Source organism: Falco punctatus (genome assembly GCF_963210335.1).
Source record: "Falco punctatus genome assembly, chromosome: 1".
Classification (NCBI taxonomy): Eukaryota; Metazoa; Chordata; class Aves; order Falconiformes; family Falconidae; genus Falco; species Falco punctatus.
In genome coordinates, this window is record NC_137580.1 from 15858010 (window position 1) to 15885580 (window position 27571).

At 39.5% G+C, this 27571-nt stretch overlaps 1 protein-coding gene across 3 annotated transcripts in view; it reads left to right on the forward strand.

Moving 5' to 3' along the window:
- DCLK2 (doublecortin like kinase 2) overlaps positions 1-27571 on the forward strand; it is a 95440-nt gene that overhangs the window by 61232 nt on the left and 6637 nt on the right. For all 3 annotated transcript variants that reach the window (XR_013924327.1, XM_080368546.1, XM_080368547.1), the window contains 9 exons: positions 6253-6322; positions 7271-7379; positions 14212-14269; positions 17731-17850; positions 19635-19781; positions 22047-22180; positions 23489-23566; positions 25093-25189; positions 27040-27120. Coding sequence is in view for 2 of the 3 variants with exons in the window: in XM_080368546.1 (XP_080224672.1) it covers positions 6253-6322; positions 7271-7379; positions 14212-14269; positions 17731-17850; positions 19635-19781; positions 22047-22180; positions 23489-23566; positions 25093-25189; positions 27040-27120 (894 nt within the window). In the remaining variant the exon portion in view is untranslated. The remainder of the gene's footprint in view (positions 1-6252; positions 6323-7270; positions 7380-14211; positions 14270-17730; positions 17851-19634; positions 19782-22046; positions 22181-23488; positions 23567-25092; positions 25190-27039; positions 27121-27571) is intronic.

The following is a 27571-nucleotide window of genomic DNA, read 5'->3' on the forward strand; positions in this document are numbered from 1 at the left end:
TTCCTTCTGTTTCACAACGCTTTGTAAGCAGAAGTGGTACTTCCAGGCACAGAAAATTCACGTCACTTCACAGTAGGTTTGTTTCAAGGTAAAGATTTAGATTCAAAAGTAAACAAGTATGGGCATGAAATGACTACTCTATACAATATTCTTTTTTGAGCAAATGTGCTGAGTTTCTTATTTTTCTATTAACTTCTCCATAGAGATTAAAACCAGTGCATGGATTAAGACGTAATGGTAATAGTGCATGAGGTGGCACAGGACGACTGACTGAGAGGAGTCCTTTTGCTGTTCTGTAGGCAGGTGACCGTTGACAAGTTTAACCTTTTCCTTTGGTTTTAAGTGTGCATTTATAGATACTCAGGTATGCCAAGCTCTTAGGGGTACTTCGACTCATATTTTTTTGAGTACATCTGTTACTGGGCTCACTTAGTACTGTAAAAATAATCCAGAGACTAGATTAAATACGAGATTTTGGGAAGTGGCCTTGTAGCTTCCCGGTGCTTACTTGGATGTATTTTATTGCGTCCTCTTGAAATTAAGTACCTCAAAGTCTCTCATCTTTTTAGAAAGAAAATAGATTTGTACAAATAAAGAAGCTTTCTTAGAATCCCAATTAAGCTAAATAGCAACGTGTTTGCATTTGTCTCGGTATTACTTTTTCGATTGATGGACCAAATGACCAGAGTGAAAGGGCATTAAAAACAGATCCAACAAATAACTTAAGTACCTGCTTACTTTTAAGCTATTGAGTAGTCCCTTTTACTTCAATGAGGATGTTAATGTACTTAAAGTTAAACATGTGCTTAAGTGATTTGAAGGATTAATGCCTATCTTCATCTAGGTTTTAATCTCTTCGGTTTTGTACGCATGTGCTTCTGTTAGCAGTTACCTGTTAAGAATATTTACATGCAATTATCCAACCTAGCGACACAGGTGCAATAGCAGTTCTTAGAGGAATTCTTTAACTGCTGCCTGTGTTGAATTCACAATTCAGAATCTTTCTTCATCTTTCTTGGTCGTACAGTGGATAAAAAGAGTTGGCTAATTTGTACTGGTAGGGAAACTGAGGTATTGCACTTAGTGTTGAGTCCATTCACCCATTGGCATCAGTTTGCTAAATGCTTTACATAATGAGATATGGTTCAAAATCTCTTTAGAAAAAGGGTAAATCCTTATGTGGCTCTTCAGTGTTTCCAGAGCAGTGCAAAAAAATGCACGGTATTATATATATTGTCACAGCATGTATGCTGAAATTGCAGCAGAATAACTACATTGTAATTAGCTATTGTATTGTTACAAGTAGCTTCTCAGTATAGTTGGTTACTAGCAGTGTTTAAGCATCACTTGAAAAATATGAAGTTTCTGTCTTACAGATTATGTTGATATTAAGCATTATAATAATAAATACAACACCTCATAGGAAATACTGATTATATAAACAACACTTCATTTATATTTGGAATATTTTTAGCCCTTTCTTATTGCAGCCTTTTGGGATGAGTGACAATGACACTATAAAAGTGTCCCTAGATTTCAGACAATATTTCTGTAAACAGTTAATTCACAATTTCACTAAAATATTTGTAGTCTGCAGTTAGATTCATCACCAGTTTGAATGTTTTCATAAAGACAGAGAAAGCTTCTTTGAGAATGTCAGGGAGTTTTTCTGGAGGTATGAGACTTTACATTCTCTTCTTAGCCTTCAGATGGAAGATTACCACAGTAGTGTCAGATGAGGACTCAAGGAAAAGTTAACAATATTAGGCATACTTATTTCTAAGTTTGGCTAGATGCACTTTGAGGATATTACAGGATCAGATTCTATGATCAAAATAGTATCGGAAATGTTTGTGTAGGGGTCCCGTATTCCAGACACAAGGGTCTGGGTGTACATGCGGACCATACAGTTCAGCGTCTCTTCAGCACATTATGAATGTGCTGGAGGACAAGGGCAGCACATTTAGTGCATCATATACATGCTGTGAAGATGCTGAGCAACCACAGGAAGTCTGACTGAAGTCAAACAAGCACTTGCACATACATGTTACAGGACAATGTACACAGGCCCTTTGTATGCCTAGCAACGTGATGGCACAAGTCCTTCATTTCTCTCCAGACAGGTGAGAATGACAAACGCAGGAAACCTTTATATGGGGGCTCTAGAAGGCACCATCCCATGCAGCTATCAAGAAGTTACATGTTTCCTTCAATAGGAAAAAAAGCCCCAAATGTTTCTGCAAACATTCGTATCATGGACAGTTAATCTAATCCTGAGTGCAAAGGTTTGTCGACTAAAATGCCATTCTGCTTTGAGAGCATGTGGGTTTATATCTGTGGATCCTTCCTCACACTCTCATGAGACACAAAATAAAATTGGACCAGTTGTACAGTTATCTGGGATTACTTTCTTATGTCCCTGCGCATTTCTATTTTAAATACAAGCACTGTGTTTACATTTTTTCAGATATATGGTAGCATTTTGACTCAAAGAATTATTAAAAATCTTTGCTACTGAACCAGTAGATGTGGCTTGATGAAGATGACTGCCAAGCTGCTGCTTTTTGATTCCCAAATCACTGATTTATGCTCTGATCCAGATTTTAAGGGAATCTTGGGCTAGTCCTTCCCTGATATTTATTCATACATCACTTTATGTTTGCATACCCACTTCAGTTCATGCTCTTGGGCTCTGTCGTGGTTTAAAGGCTTTTATGTTTTTGTTTGTTGTTTTTTTGTTTGGGTTGTTTTTTTTGGGGTGTGTATGTGCTTTGTTATCATTAACTTAGAATTAGAAAACCTGATGCACACAGTATCTGGCAGGATGCAGAAGCCTGGCACATCATGGATTGGATACTTCAGATAGTAAAAAAAAAAAGAATTCTACAGTGCAAAGTATAAAATAGAGTTTTTAATGGGTTGAATATTAGTAAGGGTGAAAGGAAGAATGCTAAATATCTGTTCCTTAGTTATTATGCTGAGGTGTAATAAGCACGTTGGGTACTAAATTAGGTGTGTTAAGCTTATGGATGTGACAGATCTAATGTGAGTGTTTCTCACAAAACCATGTGTTGTGTTGATAAACCTGATGCCGAAAGTCACAGTCTGTATAAAATAATATATAATGTGTTTAGATATTTATGTGAACCTGGGAAAATGGTTATTCCCCAGAAAACAGTTCATCATGTGAAGAACGTGAAACAGCTGGGGAGGTTTTTTTGTCAGCTTAGTACCTTTTGTAACTTTTTACAACATCTTTAATTAATCTGTAAAATTAAATGCAGATAGTTTTGAGAACCGTGTGTTCACCAAGATACTCTCAGTATCTCTAACAACTGTGTTGTATTGTGCATTTGTCTCTGAATGTGCTGTTGAAACACAAATTACCTGCAGGGAGACAACTTGGAAGTAAAAGCAATATATTCTATATATTCTGTGTTGCAGAATGATTAATTGCAATAGTGGTGGCTGCCGGTGGAAGATGTTCTTGACCAGTAGCATCTGCATCCTGAGGCGATTGTTTTGTTTGAGGGGCTGGATAGCTGTTGCTGCTCTAAATTGCTCTGTGAGCTTTTAAAAAGAGAATCAAATTCTGCCTCATGTCTGAGTTTTCTAGGAGCTGCATGTGTATGTGAGGGTGGATTTAAGACCTGTGCACTCTGAATTTGTCATGTGTAAGGGGAACTGTATTAGAGTAGAACAGCAGTGCTGTGTGGGCTAGAATACAAGCGGAGGAACTGTTGCAAAACCTAATTTGCAGTGTGATTGTAGGTGCCATCAGTTAGTGTAGTATCAAAGCAACATGCATCCTTTTCTCATCTTGCTACTTCAGGAGTGGCTAGTGAACCAGGCAAGTCTAATTGCACACCCAAAATCTTTACTTCACCTTCAAAATACCTGCAGCCATTGGGATACCAACAGTACAAGATATTCTAAGTATTACATGTCACTGAGTAGCTAAATTATTAGAAAAGTACTTTAATATTAAAAATACCTTTATTCTGTGTCACTGACTGACAATTCCTGCCTCCTCTCCATGTCTTCTGGCTAGTCAAGCACCTCACAGGCATCTTGAGAGTGTATTTCTACTGTTCTCTGACACAGTAGGGAAAGATTAGACTGATTTTGCTGCTGAGGAGCTCAAACACAGACCTACAGCACCCAAATTACACGCAGTCTCTTTCAGAGTGAGTTCGGCCTCATGTCTGTAGAGTCACAAGGCAAATTAGTCACAGAGCTAAGGCTGAACTGTCCATTTCAGGTTCTGGTCTAGCACCTCAGACACAACAGCAGCATTAGATTTTTTTCCTTTTAGTATTCCTTTTAACTTTTTTCCTGTTTATGATTGCTTTCTTCTTGTAAATACTGTGGTAAGAAGGAATGTGCCCAGTCATGCTCTGACCTGATTATAAGGGTGAAGGAAGCTGGAAATCTGGGGTAGATATTCCCATGTATTGTCACTCACTGAAAACCCAAAATAGATTTCTAATGGTTTTGGGTGATGACTAGTACTTTGCAGTGATCTGTTCTGTTCTGTCTGCTTCATACTTGAAGAAAATGTGACTGACTGGTTAAGAGACTGACTCATGAATTTGCACAAATGACATTTAACCCAAATGTCCTTGTTCCTATTCCTGGTTAAAGAAACAGGTAACTCAGAAAGACAGTAACATTAACATAGCCTGGGTTTAGGTTATTAGTAAGGAGCAGAGTAGTACCTGACTGGTTGCTGTTTGATGCTATTTCTATGCCAAATGCTAGTAAACATCATTGTTTTAGAGGCTCTTCGAAATTAAGTTGTACAGATTCTAGTTACTGTACTTTAGCTGATCTGGCAGCTCAGCTGCCGCTAGAAACTTAAGCATTCATTAGCATTTCATGAGCTTTTAGACAATATCCCTATCTGTCAGTTCAGTTCTTTCATTGACAATAGTGTTAATGATTTAAAATATTCAGCAGTGTAACCAGACAATGTCAGCTAAAACGGAAAATGCTGCATTTGCATTCCTGGTGTCATGCAAAGCCATTTCAACAGACAGTGAGCTTAAGGCAAAGTATTTTAATCCTTTGTGTGGTGAGTGGTGAGAACTACTAGAATAGCCCATGAAGAAAACAAGATACGGAACTTCACAGAACAGCAAGAAATGTTATGTAGAGTAGGGGGAATGATCTAAGTTATATTTTAATTTCATAGTTTCATCATTTCATTTCTTAACTGTAATGGGAGAGCTTATAGAACAGTGGTGCACATTCAGTACATTTTACTGTTTATGGAATTCATTCCTATGCCTCCACCCCTTTCTAAAATAAAAATAGATTGGGGGGTGTGTGTCTGGGCAGTATGACAGGGTGACTTTAAATAGAATTGTGAAGATTCAGATTGAATACCCATTAAGTTGTTAGTGCAGCAAAAGTAGTTTTCTTCAGCCTTCATCCTTTAGAATTGTGTAGGTATTTGATTTTTACACAACGCCACAGTTAATAAGACTGGATCTGTGTCTGGATTCACATCAGACATCTAACTTGAATTGGTTGTAGATGTCATAAATCATCACATCCGTAATAACCTGAAATACAGACCACTAGATTACCAAGCGGGTCTCACTGTTGTAGAAGTACCTGGCCACGTATGTCAAAATTCTCTTCTTTAAATGAGAATTAGTAGGGCCATGCAAGCATTCCTACATCGCCTTCCTAGGATGCTTCAGTGCTAATCTGAAGAGAGCAGATATTGACAGAGTTCAGGTAGGGAGACCTCAGGCAGTGCCAGCTATGACGAGATGCGTTAGCCTTCAGCACAGGAGCACGTGCTTGCTGCGCTGGGCACTGAATCGTTGCCTGGAGGTGGCTCTCTGGCTTATGTGGAACCGCGTGCCAGAGTGTGTTGTAATGACCTGGGTGTGTAGAATGAGGAGGGAACGTTGCCTCGACACACGCTGGCTCTATAGTGTTTAGATGGAACTTGGTGCAGCTGGAGGGAATTTTCTTTACTGTTTACTGAAGTCTGTTCAGCTACCAATCTAAATAAGAGTAGCAGGGCTGAAACATATCGGTGCAAGTGGCAATGATATATTGTAATGATGATGAACTGTGAGAAAGCAAGAATGAAAATAAGATGGGAGTGGAAAAGTAAACTGGCTCTGTATAGGTGGTTTTAGGGTGACTTTTTTAACTTCTCTTTTTTTTTTTTTTTTCTCTGGCACCTTCTTGTGATTATGATCAGAAATAATAAGTTCTTATGTACTTCCATAGATCTCTCCACATGGTGGGTCTTCCTCCAATGTGAATGGTGTACCTGAATCACATTGCCAGAGTCCTGAAGGTAAGGCGCCAATAATTGCTAACAGTCCGTGCAAAAATTTTCTTTTAGTTGGCAGTTAGTTTAGCACTTTTAGGTGGTTTCTGATGATGCCAAATCATTTTTTGTTCTTTTTGATGCCTTGTCGACAACCTTATCTTGGAAAGATTCTTACTGCATTTTCTACATCAAGGCAGTAAAGCTAGGAAATAAATTCTGTTCTTTGCTTGTCAAGTGGTAGCATTTTAGTGGGCCCTGCTGTTCAACAGTCACTATTAGCATTTCAGTGATTTTGATTGTGACCTGCAAAGTATCATCAGAAATGTGTTTGTGGCTGGGTTGAAAGTGGAGCCCTCCTCAAAACAGCACATTGTGCTTCAGGTAGAACCACTAGCCCGTCAACTGACATTACCTAAACTTAACCTTTCATTCTCTATCTCTTTAAAGCAATGTGGGGCTTTTAAGGTATTTTTTAAAATTAATTTTAGAGTAAATGTTAACATTTTTTAATAATGAAATAAGAAGCTATCAAGCTTATTTGCATTTTGGATGTTTCGGCAGCAGCTAAGGGAACTTGAAGGAATTCAGCAGATAAAACTTTTGATTCTTTTACATGCATTGTAGATTAATCTTATTTGCGTTTTTGCTTTGAGTATGCAAAAAGATATTTCAAAAAAAGTATTTTGAGTCGGACTGAGGACGTTCTAACTGCATTCATTACTTTTAGAATATGTCCACCACAAAAACATGGTGACATTTAGTTTGTGTGCTAAAAGGTCAAACAATTCTGGTTAGTCCTGTCTTGTTCTTTCTTACATTTGAGATAAAAACAAAGGAATAAGCTGTGAAGAAAACAGCTTGCTTTGAAGTTTTGTTTTGCATTTGTTCTGTGCCTGTGGAACCCATTGGGGATATATTGCATCCTGCTGACACTTCTCTTCAGCTTGCGTTACTGACCTTGCTCTTTTGCAGGTGTGAATGGAAACAAGTGCTCAGGGTCATCTACCATTCTTGAGAAGTATAAAGTGGGGAAGGTGATTGGTGATGGCAATTTTGCTGTTGTAAAGGAGTGCATAGAACGGTGAGCAAGGAAACTTTTCTGTACTGCTGTTTGCTTTACTGGGTAAAGCCCTGTGCGTTGGCATGATTTCATAGGGAATGTGATGAGATGAAAGCAAAGGGCAGTTGCAAAGATATGCCTACAGGAGAGCCAGGCATAGAGAAACACACAGAGCTTCCTATGTATTATTCCAGTAAAGGGATATGAGAGCAGCAGAGGAACATGGTTTTTAATCCCCAAAACCAGAGGAGGTATCACCTTCTAATGGAGGCTCTTAAGGAAACCCCGCAAATCTTCAAGAAATCTCCTCACACAACAGACTGTTGTGGATGGTGGGCAATTGTATGTGGCATCTAAACAGTCTTTGTGAGACCCCACTTCTGCCTCAGCAGTTCTGCTGCTGTAGTATCCCTACTGCCTGCTGCTGAAATGATTTTTCACAGCTTTCAGAATACTGTGGGCAAAGTATGCTTAAAGACATGCCGTCGGTGGCTATTAGCCTGTGCTACTGTCTCCCTTGTGCTTGCTTCTTCTATGAGGTAGTGCCTGGAATAGCCAGAGACTTCTCAAATCAGCCCTTTAGTAGTCCAGACTCTGAAATATTCTTGTGCCTGGTTTCCCGTAAGTTAGACAGGGTACCTTTACAGACCTGTGCTGTGTTACTGCTCTTCCTTTGCAAGCTTTGTGTCACACTTCGTTGGTGTTGCAAACATAACAGATGATCTGACTGTCACTTTCTCTGTGTATTTTTTAGAACCACCTTCTGCTGTCTTCATCAATCTGAGAGTTATGTCAGCCTCTTAACTGTTATGAGGAATCTCTAACTTGTACACAAATACCGGGCAAATTCAGCAGATGTCTGTAAAAACCATAGAAATTACAGGAACAGGTTCTGTTATTTCATCCTCATCTGCTGATTTTATTTAAATGAAAAGAAAGATAATTATGAATGGAAACATTTCATTCCAGTCTTAGCAGATCGTAGATGCATAGATATTTTTTCTGAGCCATCCATATGGCCAAAAGGGTTGGGTACTGAGGCTGATCCTGGGGCCTTCTCTACTGAAACATAGGTTTCTGCAGCCCCTGTTGCTTTTTCTCAAAATAGTTGTTTCCTCGTACTGTATCTGGATTATTTCCCTCCATTACTGAGAGTAATATTGGCAGGTGGTGTGTAACACAGTGTCTAATACACCATTCGGTGGTTTATAGCAGCAAGTGACAATTGTTATTTTTAATATTATTTTGAGAAACTGATGTGCAGGCATGTAAGGTTTATAGAGTAAGGAATAAAGACTTAGGCAGCAACTCCTAGAGTTACAAGCACAGTCCTGATACATAGAAAAAAATGGCTAAATGTGATCTGAATATGCTACACTTACTGCTCAAGGAAAGTTCCTGTTGCATGTGCAGGTTTCAGATAATGCTTCTGGTCAGTGTAAACATCTAGATTCCAAGGTCCTGAATTTTTTTTTTCTTTTTGAACAGTTTCTACCAACAAACTCTGGTTCCTGACAAGCAGTACCACATCAGTGTGTAATCACGTCCCTACTGCTTTAAACACTGCAGGTCTGTTGCAAAAACCATGAGAAGGCAATATAGCCAGCTGAGTTGCAACTGGATTCCTGCCCATTTAATTTTGTAAGAAGCTACACGTGAGAGGCTTAAGTGAAACTGAATAGAAGAGAATAGAACAGAATATTTTAATTGGAAGGGACCTACAACAGTCAAGTAGTTCAACTGCCTGACCACTTCAGGGCTGACCAAAAGTCACAGCATGTTATTAAGGGCTTTGTCCTAATGCCTCTTAAACACCGACAGGCACAGGGCATCAACCACGTCTCTAGGAAGCCTGTTCCAGTGTTTGACCACCCTCTCGGTAAAGAAACGCTTCCTAATGTCCCGTCTAAACCTCCCCTGGCGCAGCTTTGAACCATTCTCACACATCCTATCACTGATAGCAGGGAGAAGAGATCAGTGCCTCCCTGTCCACTTCCCCTCCTCAGGAAGCCATAGAGAGCAATGAGGTCACCCTTCAGCCTTTTTTTTCCTCCAGACTAGACCAGCTCAATGTTCTTAGCTGCTGCTTGCAGGACGTTCCTTCCAGCCCTTTCACCAGCATTGTTGCCTGCCTTTGGGTGCATTCAAGCACCTTAACAACCTTTTTAAATCGTGGGGCCCAGAACTGCAGATGGTGCTCAAGGTGAGGCCACCCCAGCACCCAGGGATAACCACCTCTTTGCCCAGCTGGTTATGCTGTGTTTGATGCACCCCAGGATGCAGTTTGCCCTCTGGGCTGCCAGGGCACATCCCTGACTGGCGCTGAGCCTGCCCTCAGCCAGACCCACAGATCCCCTGCCGCAGGGCTGCTCTCCTGCCGCTCCTCTCCCAGTTCATACCCGTGCCTGGTGTTACTCCATCCTAGGTGCAGAATCCAGCATTTTGACTTGTTAAATTTCATTCCATTAATCATAGCCCAGTCTATTTAGATCCCTCTGCAAGGCCTCTTGTCCCTCAAGAGAGTCAACAGCACATCCCAGAAAACTTGCTGATGGTGCATTCAACTTCTGCATCCAGATCATTGACAAAACCATTAAACAGAACCAGCCCTAGGACTAAGACCTAAAGGAACACCACCGGTGACCAGTTGCCAGGCAGCTGTAGTCCCGTTCACTACAACCCTTTGAACCCTGTCCTTTAGCCAGTTCTTCGCCAGCACACAGCATACCTGCTCGTCTCACGGTTGGACAACTTGTCCAGATGCCTTACTAAAATCCAGGAAAACTACATCCACTGCCTTCCCTTCATCCACGCCGGTGAGGGTAAGGTGAGGGTGACCTTATCAAGAAGGATATCCAATTAGTTAAACAGGACTTTCCCTTTGTTGGCTGTGCCTAATGATCGCATTGTTTTTTAAATGCCTTTCAATAGTAGCCACTATGATCTTCTCCATCATTTTTCCAGGAACTAAGGTTAGACTTACAGGTCTGTAGTTCCCTGGGTCTTCCGTCACACCCTTCTTGTAAATCAGAAAACTGTTGGCTGTCTTCCATGAGCAGGGACCTCCCCAGGCTCCCAAGACCTTTGGTAGATGATCGAGTAGAGTCCTGCCATCACATCCACTGGCTCCTTCGGTACTCTGTGATGAATCTTACCAGGCCCCAGCGACTTGGGAACATTCAGCTGGTACAGCTGGTCCCTTACAATTTCAGTGTCCACACATGGAGGAGAGTCACTGCTCCTGCGTTTGTGGTCCTACAACTCAGGGGACCAGGCAGCCCAGGGCCTCTCAGCATTACTAAAGGCTATGGCAAAAAACCCGTTGCTTTATTTTAGTCTCTGTTGGTCAGGTGACAGTCTTCAACAAGTAGCAATCCAGTGTTTTCTTTAGAACCCCTTTTGCTATTGACATACTGACATACTTTAAAAAGTCTTTCTTGTTTTCTGACACAACACTGGCCAGTTTCAACTCTTAATTTAGCTTTGGCTCTTCATGTCTTCTCCATGAATATATGAAGCACAGCTCTGTAATTTTGCTGCGAAGCTTGGCCTTGCTTCCAGAGATCATACAACTTCTGTTTCCTCTTGAGCTCCACGAGGAGTTGCATGTTCAGCCAAACTGGTCTTCTGCCCCACTTGCTTTACTTAACGATGCAGTGGGATTGCCTGCTCCTGTGCTCCTGCAAGGTGGTTCTTAAAGACTGCACAGCAGTTGTGGACTCCTAAGCCCTTAAAAGCAGGTCCCAGGGTACTCTGCCCGATAGCTCCCTCAATACTTTAAAGATTGCTTTCTTGAAATCCAGCACAGCAACTCCGCTGTCTTTTTTTCTCATTACACCAAACATTTTAAACTCAACTATTTCGTGATTACTATGGCCAAGACAGACACCTACCATCACATCCCCCATGAGTCTGTACTCACATCTTTCCTAGCTGGCTGAGTGCCTGTGACAAGATCTTCTACAAACTTCAAGAATTTCCAAGACCTGCTTGTCACAGCAGTATGATATTCCCAGCTGATGGCTTGGAAGTTGAAATCTCCCAAGAACAAGGGCTGCTGATCCAGAAATTTCTCCTAATTACCTATAGAATTCATCAGTGCTTACATCCTGGCTGGATGATTGGTAGTAGACACCCACTACAGTGTAGACACCCTCTGCTTTGTTTTCCCTGCCCCTAATCCTCCCCCAGAGGCTCTGAACCACATCATCGCTAGCTGTAAGGGCTATACAATCAAACCTCTCCCTTATGTGTAGCGTGACACCTCCACCTCACCTGCCCTACCTATCCCTCCTGCAGCCTGTAGCCCTCCAGCCCAGCACGCCAGCTGTAGGACTCATTCCACCAAGTCTCACCAATACCAATGACATGGTAGCTCTGGGAGCTGACCAACCCTTCCAGTTCATCCTGTTTGTTTCTCATACCACATGTGTCAGAGTACAAGCATCTCAGCTAGGCTCCCAAGCCCTCCATGCTTCCAGGAGCAGTGTAAATGTTCAGACTGGCATTGCTACCCTCAGGTGATGCCGTGCCAAGCTTTGGCTTACCTACTGTGATCCTGCTGCTATCCCCTTCCCCCATCAATTCTAGTTTAAAGCTCCCTCAGGCAGCGCCGCCAGCTGATGCCCAAAGATGCAGTTTCCCCACTGGGATAGGCAGATCCTACCGGGCCCCAGCACACCTGGTCTCTCGAAGGCTCTTCTCTGCTTGAAGTTTTTGGCGCAGGCATGAAATGAATGATGCTTCTGTGTTTTCCCATGTACCCTGAAACTGCCACACATCCTTTGTTATGTGTAGAATGAACGCCATTCATGAAAGAGCACAGGTCAAAGGAATAACGTCATTTTTCATTTTCAGGAATATCGACTGTGCGTTTTGGGAAACACTGAAGTTCCACTGAAAATGGGACAAAGGATGCTAAGTCACTTGGTTGCAAAACATCATCTGTGCTTTTTGGAATGAGGGGATTAGAAAAAAAAAACCCTTCAAATTATTAAGAAAGGAAAAAAAAGGCAAAATTAAACTAAAAAAACCTAGTTTCATGTGATCCAATCTTAATATTTAATGAAGCATTATTAAATTAATTTCATATATAAAGCAAATACGCAACAATAGTTGCTAATAATGGCAATGAGAGAAGAAATGCCAACTATAAATGCTTGTCTTTTAATTCCTATTAGTTATTATACTTCATTTTTGATAATGTTGTGCTTAGAAACCTTAGTAGTGGAGCCAGGATCCTATTATACCAGCTGTTCTACAAAAAGATTACGATGGTCTCTTTTGTAAAGGGTCCCTATATGTCTGTATTTAAAGACATGAGTCAACAGATGGACACTGACAGCGAGACAGAATAATACCAGAAAGCTGTCAGATAATGCTGGTGTGTGACAGGCAGTGGAATTAGCACGCAAATTACGTGGATGATATCCAGGGTATTTTCTTAAGTGCTGTAGCAAAGGACATTTGCAAGAGGGATTGGAAGTTGGTTGATGAGTTGGTTTTGTGAGTTGTAACTCCTCTTTCTACACAGCTTCAGTGCCAAAGATTTGCTAAGTGGGTTTTGCTGGTCAGTTGTTTGCAGGCTTTCAGACAATGCACTTGAGTTGGTATAACGCATAAACTGTGATTCTGAATTACACACTGTATTCATAGTGGATTTTACATCGGGTCCATAATGTAAGAGGATGACATTTCACAGGTACCATTTAGATAACACTTCCAGATCTGGTTGTAACTATGACAACCTCATAGATACAGCTGCACTTCCAGAGCAGAGTTCTCCACAACGTTTTTTCAATAATGGATAAATCACATGGGAGACATTAATTCAGTTCCTTTTTTTGTAAGGTTTTGATTTTGACTAGTGTTATCTAATATCAAAAATATAGTGAAAATTAACCTGGAAGTTTAATAACATGCCTGACTCTTGCTTATGTAATTGTCTCCTGTGTTTTCTGCCATACGTGCTAGTGGTGTTCTGATGCACGCTGGAGTCTGTAGCAGACACAACACAAAATAGTAGCAACAGGGCCTTTCAGCATTCTCTTGTGATTTTTAGTTCATCATTAATATCAGTAGTAATGTCATCTTTGTTTTTTTAAAAAAAAGGAAAAAAAAGGTAATTCATTTGTGTTGCTTTTTTCTCTTATTCTCCCCTTCTGGAAAAACTGAGATTTTTACTCCTTAAAGGAACAAAAGGCAAACAAGAGTGCCTTTCTTTGACAGGATTTACTGAAAACAGTAATCCTTTTTACTTTGTATATAACCACCCATATGTGTCATGTGACTTTAGATGACTGCTGAAGAATTCCACAGAATAGTTAAAGAAATAGAGAAAGAATATACAAAATACAAATGGTCAAAATCAGTGCCTAATGAATTCTGTGGGATTTTAGACTAGTGTGTAATGAACTGTGGGGTTTTAGCTCTGTTGAAGCCTATTGAATTTTTCCACTAGGTTATCAGTCTTTCTGCTGCTCACTTACACATAAATGCGTATGATTTTAACTTTAGAGCCTCCCAGTCGAACAAAGCTAAGTGGAAGGCTGGAGTCAAATTTTGCATGTTGCATTAAAGAGGTGACGGAGAGTTGTGCCAGGTCACAGAAGAATGAATTGCAGCTGAAGCCTGGGATTAATACACAAAGTAAGAGAGGTTGTGGTAGTCAGGGAAACAGCAGGCACAAGTGCTGCTGAAGAAAACAAAAACCAAAATCAAGTCCATTTGGTGAATTTTCTGTCAGCAACCTTCCATGGGGCAAGACATTCTGTTACAGTAATGTATTCTTACAGATAATGCCACAATTAGTTGAGTGGTTTCTAATTAATGGTTCTTGTATTTTTCTTGCTAGGTCCACAGGAAAGGAGTTTGCACTGAAGATCATAGACAAGGCTAAATGCTGTGGAAAGGTACTGTACAACAATTTGCATATGTAAGAAAAACAGCAAAAACAGAGCTAGCAGCTGCTCATTAGTCATAAATGGTGGGTGTGTTTGGGTTTTCTGACTATTTTCAGAATATCTGTTTAAAAGGATGATAATGTATCCAAGAAGCAAATCATAAAAGTAGTGAGTGTTAATCCACTAGATAATAGAGTAAAAACCAAACAAATTGCCCTCTATTTTATGGGACTAACAAAGAAAATGCTAATGTGTGTCCAAAATACATTAGAAAGATTTTGCTCTGTAAAATATGAGAGAGGAAATTTGCAGCTGTGTGTATTTATGTAATTCCCATCCCTGTCTGCCTCTTATTTTTATCTTTACGGCTGTACATGTTCCTTTTATATGCAGAACATAGATAGGGAAAGATATTTTTGCAACCACTTATTTCTGTTTATGTAGTTTCACCATCCTGTATAACAAAGATCTCTTAACAATAGAGATCCTTAAACTTTTTTAATTCAACCTCAAAAAAAAAAAAGGTCCAAAAATGCTTGTAGCAGAACACCATGTTACACCGAAGCAAATATCTGAGAGTGTCAGACTTCTTCACCTTCTTCCCAAGTACAGAGATTTTAAAAAAGGAAGAAAAAAACCTCCAACCTATAGCCAAGAATGTAGACATTGGCATATATAACAACAAATCAAGGACTTCTCTTGTCACTGCTTTGTGACACCTTAAAACCAAAGTGCTCTTCAGAAACTTAGGAATCTAATGCAGCATAGTTTAGTGTTAGCTACAACAACACTGAGGGCACAGTATTAATTAGCAATCAAATTCTGTATTAAAGTATCTTTGAGAGTAGGAAATACACCGTTCTGTCAAGGATAACTGAGAAGATGGACTTTTTGATGCAAGCACGTTATTTTTTTATGGAAATTATTGCACTGAAATGATTCTGAAGGTAACTTTGCCACCAAGGCAGGTGCCCTTTTTGTCAATTACATAGAGTAACTGCTCTGAAGTGTAATTCAGAGCTCCAAATGCTGAATGTGACCTTGTAGGAAGATGTAGCAAGTCTGTATGTTTTTCTTTGTATGATAAGGAGTTGTATATTACTGTACGCTAATGCATTACCTGCTGTGATGACTTGCTTTAAGTAGAGGTCCTGAAACAGAAATGCTTTATCTATGCACATTTTAAATTTTGTGTTAGGAGATAAGCGTTCCCACCTCACCATCACTTTATCTCGTATTCCCTAGGTTTATTTAAGGGAAAATTTAGAAAGAATTCTCAAATGTATAACTGTAAGAAAAAGTGCTAAATTGCCTTTTTGAGATTAAAATGTTGCCATTTCTTTGGCTGTGGGAAGGGTGACCCAGTGTGTTACACTGCAAAAGAGAACTTTTGGGTGATGTGTGCAGTTTGCAGTCTTAGTTGCTTTATTATTACTTGTCTGAGTCAGCGCTTAGGTATCATAAATTGGAATGGTCTAGAAATAGACAATCCATTTTTTACACAGATTTTAGCTATGTATTCTATTTGTAGTTCTCACTGCTTTAAAACAAAGAAATCACCCCCAGGGATGTATACTTGTCTGTCTTGGAGGACCTGTGTCTGTATAGCCACCTACAGATGTATGTGTATGTACCAGCAGAGGACTGTTGTTAGGAAGATGTTTATACCCCTTAGGACAGTGGCAGAACTGTCCAGGAAGAATTCCAACAAAGAAAAGAATTAAATTTTGCTACAGCTTACTCCTTCCTCACTCTGTTTCACATGCCAGCATAAGCCCTGCCTTAAAAACACCCGTCTGGTCCAAGTACGCATGACTCTTAAGTTGCTCACTGCTCTGTAGCAGTTTATGTCCCAAAACTTGAATCTTAATGTATTTGTATCCATCAGTGGATCTATCTGTGTTTCCAACTTGAATGACTAATGTATTTTCTACAAGCAGCTTAAATGTTAATTATACAATAATTTCTCTGTAAATAAATCATATTAATGTAGAATGAAATCTATATTGCACTATCTAGGAGAACTTTACAAGTCTGAGATTTATTTTTTTTTACATGAAAAAATATAGCAAAAACAGTGGGGTGGTTGAAAACTAACTACGTATCAGCATTTTGAGGAAAGGTATTAAAATGGTAGCTCAGCAATATTTTTGAGCCTTTAAAAAAATATATTGTTTATTTTAAATAAGCATTACTTATGCCTGAGCTTTATTTAAAGCAATTAACAATTTATTCAAGTGAAACAAAGAAAGCAGAGGTAAAGCTCTTGTGCCTCGGTCATATTTAATGGATGCGATAAATTGAATATGTTACCTGTTCTTTAGGTAGAAAAAGCTATAATAAGATTCTAGTTTCTGCTTGGACTCAACGCTGGTTTTGAATTTACAGGCTTCCATCCGTAAGGCTTAGTATGCTGTGGCTGTTCACGTTTGTCTGTTGATGAGATGCAGCATCGTGTTTAACAAAACTGCTTCATGTTTGTTTGTTTTTTTTTCTCCAGAGCACTTTGCTTGGAGCAGATATGTTTGTTCAGAATGACAATTGATGCTCTTTCAAACTGAATTTCAAAGGTGTGACTGTTTAACCCATATATGCCGCACCATACTCTCACAAAATGAGATGCACACATGGCACATGGTTTCTGAGTTAAATGGCCACATAAAGCTTTGGCAAAAACACAATGCGTCTGTAAATAACCCTGGAAATGAAAGGTGAAACGATAGCGTAAGATCGTCAATCACTGCCTAGGCACAGTGGGTCACATCTCCTTCTAGTGCTCTGCTCACAAATGCATGAAGTGCATGCTACTAATCAGTGCATTAAACATGAGTAAGTTCCAAGGCCAGTGACATGATTTGTTATCTGCCAAAGTGTAATGAAACTAGTGTTTTATGCAGATGCTAAATCTGAACATACATATAAAATGAATTAAAATTCATAACCAAAGCAGTTATATTTTTCCTGTGTATAATCCACAACTTTTTTAAAAAATAAATTCCGTGAAAATAAATCCTAGGTAATCTGTCCTTGACTAACCTACACTAAAGGAAAGGTGAAGGCCGGCGAGGATCAAAACCATTTAACTATTGATGGGGGGTGGCAGGTTACAGTGATCCAGCTCAGGGGCGGGGTGGTTCTGAACTTAATTTCACCTCGTAATACCTACATAAGAATATAATCTGCACTTCCTGAATTGCTGTCATGTTCTGGGGTCTTTTGTCAGCGATATCCCATTGGTTCTCCGTGTGAAATAATGGTGTTTCAATTTACATTTGGTCAGTGGTGAAGTACAGTTCACCACAGTTAACAATACAAGTTAAATCCAGCCTCTGACAGTAACCCCCTACTATATAAATTAAGCAGCAAAAAAGGTGCTCATTGATCCGGTGATCAGGGCTCCACTGATCAAAGGGAGAGTGAATTGGCCATTATGTCTATTCCGATAACCTTCTGTCCTCTTTTCTGAACAGGAACATCTGATTGAAAATGAAGTGTCCATCCTGCGTCGAGTGAAGCATCCCAATATCATTATGCTTATAGAGGAAATGGACACCACGACGGAACTGTATCTGGTGATGGAGCTGGTCAAAGTAAGCCTAAGAATACTTTTTTTTTCTTTGGGTTTTTTTTTTTTTTTTTTCATTCTCTGTGTTGGCGTGAAATCTGAGAAGTATCTAGGGAGCGTTAAGATCTTGGGAGACAGAACCAAATAAGATTTCAGTGACAACCTGCATTTTTAATCATGCAAATACCCTTGTCAATCAGTTATATTAATGGAATTACAGCTCTTCTATTGCAGTTAGACTATTTACACAGAATTAAGGTAATTTTACAATGTGTGTAGTCTAGAGAGAAGTGAATAATGGTTTTTATATCGTTTACAATATGTAGAGACAATAGGGGTATGCATTTACTGATGGAACACCTGCATTTATTTCAGTAATGTCTTTATTTAAGAATTGGCTTTAAAGAAACAAACTCCCTTCGATGAATTTATCTTGGTAGACAATAGATGCAATGAATAGTTTAAACTCAAGTGATATGGTCCAGCAAAATCAAAACTCAAAAAAATCTCACCTGTTTTGTTTATATAAAACATTCACTCATCACTCACCTGATTTCCAGTTGACCAGAAAATAGATGCTGCTTTCATACATGCACAGAGAAAACAAAAACCTTCATTTTGCTGTTACCTTGTGAAACAAACACACAAGTTGTGTCAAGTTTTAGTCACGCACTCTCTCGCCTGTGTTCTGTATATACACAGCAACACTGCACATCAACTTGATCGGCGTGTCAGATACAAATAATATATATCATCATTGTAATTTTATTTCTGTCTGAAACATTGTTCGATTCAAGAGTGCCCTCTAGAGCGGTTGCCAGCCTGGGAAACATCTAAAGTCTGTAGTCGTTGAATTCATAATTTCTGTAGCCTACCCATTCCTCTGCTTTTCTGTAAGTTATTTTTATATAGTTGAGGCTTTTTTGGTTTTAAGACAGTATTTTTTTTTACATTTTAATACACCACCGTCTTGGCCAGTATTTCCTGAATTGCTGCTTCTCTTCCACATGTATTGAAATGCTTGGAATGCCACCCACAGCTCAGACAGATCACTCCCACAGATGTATCCAGGGTAACCATCATAGAGACACCCACGTAAAATTTGTTGCAGGGACTGGAAATGCTGCATCAGTAACTCGCTGACATGTTGTTACGTATTCCAAGAGGAATAGGGCACCCATAATCGGAGCCTGCACAGCCGGCACATTCAGAAACCATGTGTAGGTTCTGCGCTTCATTGTATCATAGAATCATTTAGGTTGGAAAATGATCATGCTTACATTGTTTGTCTTCTTCAGCTAGATTTATTTGATATTTCTGCAATATCTACAGAAATTCCAATTTGCAGTTCATTACAGTTGCTGGATATTTATTACCTTAGGTCTTTCATTATTGAGCTCATGTATATTACTTTAGGCTCTACTCATAATCAGGGCTGGGTTTTGCTATGTGAAGGTATTATATTGACAAGATGAAGAAAAGGGAAACTATGCCTGTACCTGTAGGTAATATAAATGAGTGATCAAAGGTAGGAAGATCAATAGAATGAAATCAGAACAAAGAAGAGTTGTGATTTGCCCAAATTCAAACACCAGAAGCCTGGAGTTCAGTTGAGAATTTAATGTAGATGACCCAAGTCCCAGTCTACTATCTTGGTGACAGGATCATCTTTCCTCAAAATAATTTTTTTTACTGTTCAACAGGCATTTGAGCATGTCTTTTGTAAAGGAAGATTTTACACAGCTCTTTTATGAAATACCGTTTTAATTATTTTTCATGTAGTGATTTATTATCTTTCCATTACTTTAGGGAGGAGATCTATTTGATGCTATCACTTCTTCTACAAAATACACAGAGCGAGATGGGAGTGCAATGGTCTACAATTTAGCCAGTGCACTCAAATACCTTCATGGTCTCAACATTGTGCACAGAGACATCAAGCCAGAAAATCTCCTGGTATGTCCCATTTATTTTCTAATATTTATTTTCTCTTACTTTGTTCTCATTAATGCAAATGCTCGTTTATAAATGTCAAGGAGCTGAGCAGGAATATTAATTTAGAATAGGTATGTATGAAATAAATCTTCTGCCATGAGATAACAATCACCATAACCCAAGTGAGCTGTGCTCAAACCTGTCCTTAAACCTGTCTTTATTTACATTTTGATTGGGTGCCATTTGGATAAGCAGGACTATTGTCTCACAAACAATGAACTGTAAAGCTATGTCAATGAATTATTTATTATAGTTTGCAAGTGGGAGAAAAGGTGGGCTGAATGCAATTTCTTCCAACGATCATGTGGTTATCTCAAGCAATTTTTTTTCTTTTTCGTTCACTGTCATCGTAGGAGCATCTTTCTGATGATTTGCCAGTATTCTAGCCATGAATTAACTCTGTACGTACATTTATTCTGTCCTAGGGGACTGACTACTTTCGTTTTCAGCAGAGACATAAAATAACTGTGTTGACAGGAATTACCGTGAAGTCTGCTTTGGGAACTGCTTAGACTGGAGTTCACAGAGCTGGGGCAGTATGCTCTCCTGCTTGTATTATACACAGAGGTTATACTCGGGTATTACATGTCGGGCATTAGGCATTACGTGTTGTGCACTGAACAAACAGAACCGTAATCTTGCCTGCTTGAGCCACTGCCATCAGAAATCCTAGTAGCTTTCATCAAAATTTTGTTGGAATTTCTTAAAGCCTTCTGTGGCGTTCGTCAATCTGTTTAACGAGGTTGCATCTAGAGTAAGAGTCATGGCTTATCCCAGACCAGATTTTGAACTGTTACAAGAATAGGGCTATGAGCTGAAAATATTTTCCACTTAATAGTCAATTCTTTCCCAAGTAATTCCACTGACAGTATTTAGCAATTTAAATAAGCTCTCAAATAAATTAGGTTGTTTAGCAAAAGGAAGGGAGAGGAGGCTTCTCCTGGCAAATGTACTCACAGCAACATGGCACTTAAGGGAAAGAAAACGAAGCTGGAAGTCTCGCTTGTTATCAGTGCACCTTCAAAGATAGCCAGTCGAAGGAAATTTTAAACTCCCATTAGTGACTGAATCAGGTATAAATAGACACAAACGTCCTTTTTCTGCCTAGAAAGCCTGAAGAGATAACCCAACAGATGCAAATCTTATTCACTGTGATTGACAGGGGCAGAATGTTAAGATAACATGCTGGTATTGAATGTAAATGCAAATAATTCCCATCAATTGCTACTTACAATTGCAAGTAGTTTGTTCTTTTGCACAGGGTCATCCAGCTGTCTGAATTACATTCTTTTTTCTAGTCATGCATTTAAAAATACAAACTCTAGGAATAATAGCAGATATGAAGATGTTGTATCAAGGAGAACAAGTGTTTCCATTAATGATGGGAATTACGCAGGGGAATGAAGGATGGTGTGTCTGCCTTAGCAGTATCCAGTTGTTTGAGGAAACCAAATAAATCCAGCCATTCTGGAGTCCTACGTTCTAGAAACTAGATCCCACTGAAATCTTGCTAACATAAGCATTTTATGTCAAGAACAAAACCGAGATTCATTTATTAGAGATGTTTCCTTTGTTATTAGTCTGGTTTGATTTTCTCTTGCTGTCACTGTTGTGTAACACCTTTCTATTAAAATTTAGCTTCTTTCATCAACAAAATGACTCTGAACAAGATGTGCTGGATTCTTTATAGGGATTTATAGGGCAAGGTGCACTTGGGTCTGCACAGAAACCTACACGCTTTTCAGTCAGCTTTCTCACTCCTGTGCTGAACTTGCCTAGACTGAGCTTAGGGAAGACATCTGCCTATGAAATGTGCTGACTGACTAGCTTTATGCTAAGTTAGCGAGAGATGTTAAACAAATCTGATTGTAGCTGCCAATCCCTTTTTTAAATTTTAGGTCCCAGTCAAATGGTATTATTATATTTTTCTTAATATATTTAAAACTTCAGCATCCTAGAATTGGGTTTTCTTTCCCCACCCCACCCCCAGCTCGAGGCTGTGTCATGGCCTGACCTATATAGCTGGCAGACGGCTCCACTGCACACTAGCTCCAGCTGCGCGGTGGCAATCAGTGGCCGTACCATTTTTCTCCTCTTTCCCTGCAGGCCTGTGGAAGTTACCTCTCCTCTGTTCTGGGTGTAATGATTATCATCCAAAAAAATTAAAGGATTTTAAAAATGCAGTATTCTCTTCCTCATTCTGGTTTTATTTCTTGCTGATTTTAGGTATGTGAATATCCAGACGGAACCAAGTCTTTGAAGCTAGGAGACTTCGGACTGGCAACAGTGGTTGAAGGACCTTTATATACCGTCTGTGGTACACCCACATATGTGGCTCCAGAAATCATTGCAGAGACAGGGTGAGGATGACTGACTAAGACACAGGTCTTGTAACCAATTCTTTTTGGCAGGCAGCTCCTAACTGTTGTTACAACTGGAATGCGCTAGTAGGGTGGCCCTCCATCTTTTTGTAACCAACCCATCTATGAGAAAGCTGGCATCGTTCCGTTCCTCAAAGAGGCTGGTTTCATTGCCTACCCTGCTGCTAGAATTCACCTTCGCCTCCTTACCACCTCCCTAGGACCAGCGCTGGTGAAATTTATTGGTTTGTGTTCCCTGCCTCACCTCACTGTTCAGAGCCCCTTGTACCAGCCAGGCAGCTGCTTGGGGGGAAAACAGACAAGCAAAACACAGTGTTCATGTCAGAAAGGGAATAATTTCTCTTGGAACAGACTCCAGAAGTCACCCAGTCTAAATTCGTTCTCAGAGCAGATCCATTTAGATCATGTTGATTCAAGTGACCTTGTTTGGGTGATGCATGCTATTTGATAACTGTTGGTTTAAATAAACAGCCCCATTTTTCTGTATTTAACAGATGGTTGCATAAATACAAAATAATTCTGTAGAATTTCACAAGTCATCTTTCCTTTTAGACCTTTTAGACTTCCATTCTGTGCTAGCTGACTCTTGGCATAGCTGTGACCATTCTGAATTTGGTCTTCCTAATGGAGGGAGGTTTGTTGTATTGTTTCAAGCATTGTTCAGTGCATTTGTCATATCGAGAAATATTTCACAGCTGCAGTGAGCTCAAACATCAAAGGGCACTTCATCTGCATGTTATAGATTTTGACAAACTGAATCTGCTGGATAGAAAATAATAGGGAAAAAGACCTCTTTTTGACCTCTAGTTTGTTAATTTCTGCGCTTTAAAAGAAAAGTGCAGTTCTTTTCCCTGTGTTACTCACTTAAGACACTGGAGAATTGGTATCTTTCTTGTTGCTTAGCAACACATGATAACCTTAGAGATAGTCACTCCAATATGGGGAATGAGAAAGCACATCCTTGTCTTTTATCATTAGTGATTCTGGACCGGGAAACCTTGATACCAAATCAGATCTGAGTATATTCAGAAGACCTTGGAGAGCCTTGAGGCTTATAAAACAAACCCCAAAGAATGAAAAAAAAACCAATGCAAAAATGTTATCATGGTTTCCTAAAGACTGAAGGATGCTAAGTACAATGATGCATAGGTACACAATACATTTCCACATCAGCAGCAAATAATTTAGGACAGAGTCTTAACATATATTCATGTAAATATAATCGTTTGATTAGAATGACCTTTTTTTTTTTAATCTAGCACAAGTAACACAGTCTTGTTTTCTCAGATATGGCTTAAAGGTGGATATTTGGGCTGCGGGTGTGATTACATACATACTGTTATGTGGATTTCCACCTTTTCGCAGGTGAGTGTCCCTATCTGTCAAAGGGAAAAGCAGTAAAGCAGCACATGCTTGCTTTCTTTGCAAGTCTTTACCTACCTCCCTGAAGAAGGCATCCTGGGAAAAAACAATGGATTCGATTGACACATTTTCTTTACCAATTTGTTGGTTTTTTAAATGTTTTCACATGTCCCTCTTGTCCAGGTTTTGGGATCGATTGTAGGTGCTTATTTTTCTAAGGGAGTAACTGGTTCGCTGCGGTGTGTAGGGTACGGTGGTGCGGGGCGGCATTTCTCTTTGTCTGCGGCGTGCAGCCCGTCCCAGCTCGGTGGGCGGGTGTGCTTTGCCCCCTGGCGGTGGTGTGTGGACACAGCAGCCGACTAGTTAGTAGCGTGGAGGGTGAAAGTTAATGGTAAACTGAAGCGAGGGAAAGAATTTGCTTATGTTGCATTTTCGACCTTGTTAATCTTTTTGATAAGTGTCATATGAGCGATGGAGTTTGCAGATGTGATTCTTGCTACTCAGTGTCACAATATGTGTGAGTTCTACTAAAAATCAAACGGATATGCTTTGTGCCTCAGCAATTTTTTTGCCAGGGAATGAAAAGGAATTGGCACATTTTAATAGGGAACTCTCCTCTTAACTTCCAAGTTATTTATGCACGGTCTTTTTGTCTATTTTTACAGCAAAATACTTAGTTTTTAACTAAAAATCACCGGACTGAATAAGAATATTTTGCAAAGAATAAAATATAAACAATTGTTAATGGGAAAACTGTGATTTAGTTTAGGTATTTGTTCTGTGTACATGGTTAGTTCATGTTTAAAACTGAATACATGTTTTGAGAGAAGTATTATACAAACAAATGGCAGTTGCTTTGCATAGAGTTTGGAAGTTGGGCTATTAGGATCAGGTTTCAACCAGTGTTAATAAATATTGTAAAACCAACCCAAGAGATAAATTTTTCATTACAGAAACAGGCTGGGGTGTTCATAGTGGCTAGGGCCAACAGGGCCAACAAGAAGTTAAAAACCAAAAACCCACTGCCATCGATCCCTGAGTATTCATGATACTGTGTTTTTGATACAAAAGTACTTACCTTTTCAGTATCAGTAGCCTGACAATACTCAGTAAACTAAATGTATCATCATGTGTTTTCCATATCTCCCTTTTGGATTTTTAAAATTCTCCTGTTGTGACAGTTTAGCAGAGGAGGCTCATTTCAGTATGCGTCTTCCCCCTATCGTATGCTTTCTGTAGCAGGTCCTTTAGGACTAGGCTGGCAAGCGACTTAGTTCCTGTACATTAGATAAGCAGTCTCTATTCCAGTGGAAGTCCTTTCGCCTCAATATATTAGTTTTTCTGTTCTTATCACTCCTGACAGTGTAACTACGACAAACACCTCAGAAGTGCTGCCACTATATAAGCTTGCAAATTGTGCATTTATAGTAGTTGATACAATTTCTGCTCCATCTCCAAATCAAGTTAAAAATTTGCATGACAAATTGACTTCTTTCTCATGATCGTTTTCATTATTGCTGTTCTAACAGTGAAAACAACCTTCAAGAAGACCTCTTTGATCAGATACTTGTTGGGAAGCTGGAATTTCCTTCTCCCTACTGGGATAACATCACTGATTCAGCAAAGGTACTGATCTGTTTTTCAACCTGAAATAGTGTTTCTGACTGTTCTGCTCTGTTCGAAAGGCAGAACAGATGATTCAGAGCAGGCTCTTGCTCGCTCTTCCAGCCACTGTGCCTTTTTACTTACTTAGTTTAACAGTGCTTGATGAAAGCTCGGGTTTTGCAGGCCATCATGTTATTGTTGTTGCTGAGTAAGTGTAGCAGAATGCCAGTTGCATTCAGTGAACATCACATGCACGAACATCACAGTTTTTTAATGATGGATTATTATACCAAGTGCAGTGCTTCAGCTGTAAAATAAGTGTCTCTCTGAATTTTTCCCTCCTATCACTCTTTTGAAAAAGAAAAAATGCTGCTATGTGGACTGAATGCAATTGGCATCGTTTGTTCCTATTTTACTTCAGCCAGTTATTAGAACTTTTCAAGAGGTGCAGCCAGCTTGATGTGCTATTGCTAGTAGTTCTGGTGTTACCATTGCCATTTGAGTCTAAAATTACTGTGTCTGTAGGATAAAGGTTTCTACTTCTAAGCCCCACTCCTCAAGCTAATTCAGTAACGTGCTGTAAATGATATCTGAGAACTAATTAGCAAGTGGACATTGTTATCCAGCCAATGAGAAGTTGCATGTTTCTGTATTTTCCCAATGGCTGTTTATTTCCCATGCTCCGATCATCTCACGCTCTTCCAGACACATATTCTGAACAAACAAGGCGCCCCAATCTTGGCACTAAAGGTGACCTTCCACTTCAGACTTACACAGACTAAGTAACTTGGCTGCTTGGGAAACCTCTGTTAGGTATGTTACTATATGCATGAAGAAGCCATTTCCCAAAACTGAAGTGATGAACAATCTCCTTGAAATACTCTTGATAAAAATAAGAAGGCTGACACTTTGGAGACTATAAAAGGTTTTGCAGGGTGGGATTTGGCTCCAAGTACATGATGTTGTTCATTTGGGAGGGGGACATGCTTGTCTGAATAGGCTTGTAGAACCAGGAATTACATGAGGAAGTTAGTTGTTAGTTGCATAGGAAGAAATTTGAACGTATAAACAGCTGAAGAAAGTTGGTTTGGGTTGTTGGGTGTTTTTTTGATTTTATTTTACTGGGTGCTTTGTATCAATGACCTCTTAAGGTTTATCGTGTCTGTAGGCACCATTAATAGAAGGCCCATGGAAGGATTTGATAAAGCTAAAGACATCTGTGCTAGTGCCTCTAGAATTTGATGAAAGCCACAAATCTTTTGGGATGAACTGTATAATTAGTAGAATTAAGCATTTTTCTGTCTACCTGCTTTTTCCTATGCCAGGTGACCTTTAGCTGATGACATGAGTTAAATGTCTTTTATTCTTCTGGAGCAACACAGAAGAGAACATAGTTTTCACCTAATTTCAGCAGTTTCTTCAATTTCAGATGCAGTTTCTTGCCTTTGATTTGTGCTTTTTATGTACTGTTACTAGGTGCATGTATATTGCCCATAGATGATCTCATCTGTCCCAGGTTTGTTTTCATTGTGGTTACCTGCATGAATATATAGAGAATAAACTGGACCGTTATAGCTGATTTTTTTAACATTTTCTTTTCATCTGATTTCAAAAGATGCAGTGAAACATGAACACAATAAGGAAATTGATAAGAAATATGCTGTCCAGAATACTCTTAAACCTGAAGGGCAAGTTTTTTGTTCCACTAAATTCACACTGGTTCTGGTGTCACTGTAAGCTGGTTTTTTTTTCACCCAGGTAGCAAGAAAATTGCACTGAGAAGAACTTGGTGCAACAATATTTCCATTGTAATATCCTTCTCCACTCTCCTCAAACGTCTCTCTTTTTTTTTTTTTTTTCTCTTGAAAAAGGAATTAATTAGCCTGATGTTACATGTGAATTCTGAAGCCCGATATACAGCAGCACAGATCCTAAGCCATCCCTGGGTGTCAGTGAGTAAATTGCATTCTACTTATCTCTTAATTTGATATTAAATCTGTAGCATAGTTTTCAGAAGCAGCAATACCCCTCTGCTATGCCCGTTTCTGTTTGTTGAGCCACTGGTCCCATTTTCACATACAAGACCAGCAAGAGCCCAAAAAGTTAGTTAGCTTCAGCTCTGACAGCACTGTTAGCGTCTGTGTCCTGAAAGAACAGAGTGGGTGTCACTTGCTGACTGCAATTAGAAGGTTCTGGACATTGCTATAACCCTGCTTAAACAGAACATGACAGGCAGATGTGTGACCATTCAGCCTAGCAGTCATCTCAAAAATGCGTATGTGGAAGCATGTTGGCATCTTACTTGCTGCAATGCTATTTAAAGTACAATCTCCTGTTTCTTGATGCACTTCAAGCTTCATAACAGAAAGAAAATTAGCAAATAAAATACCTAATTTAACATAG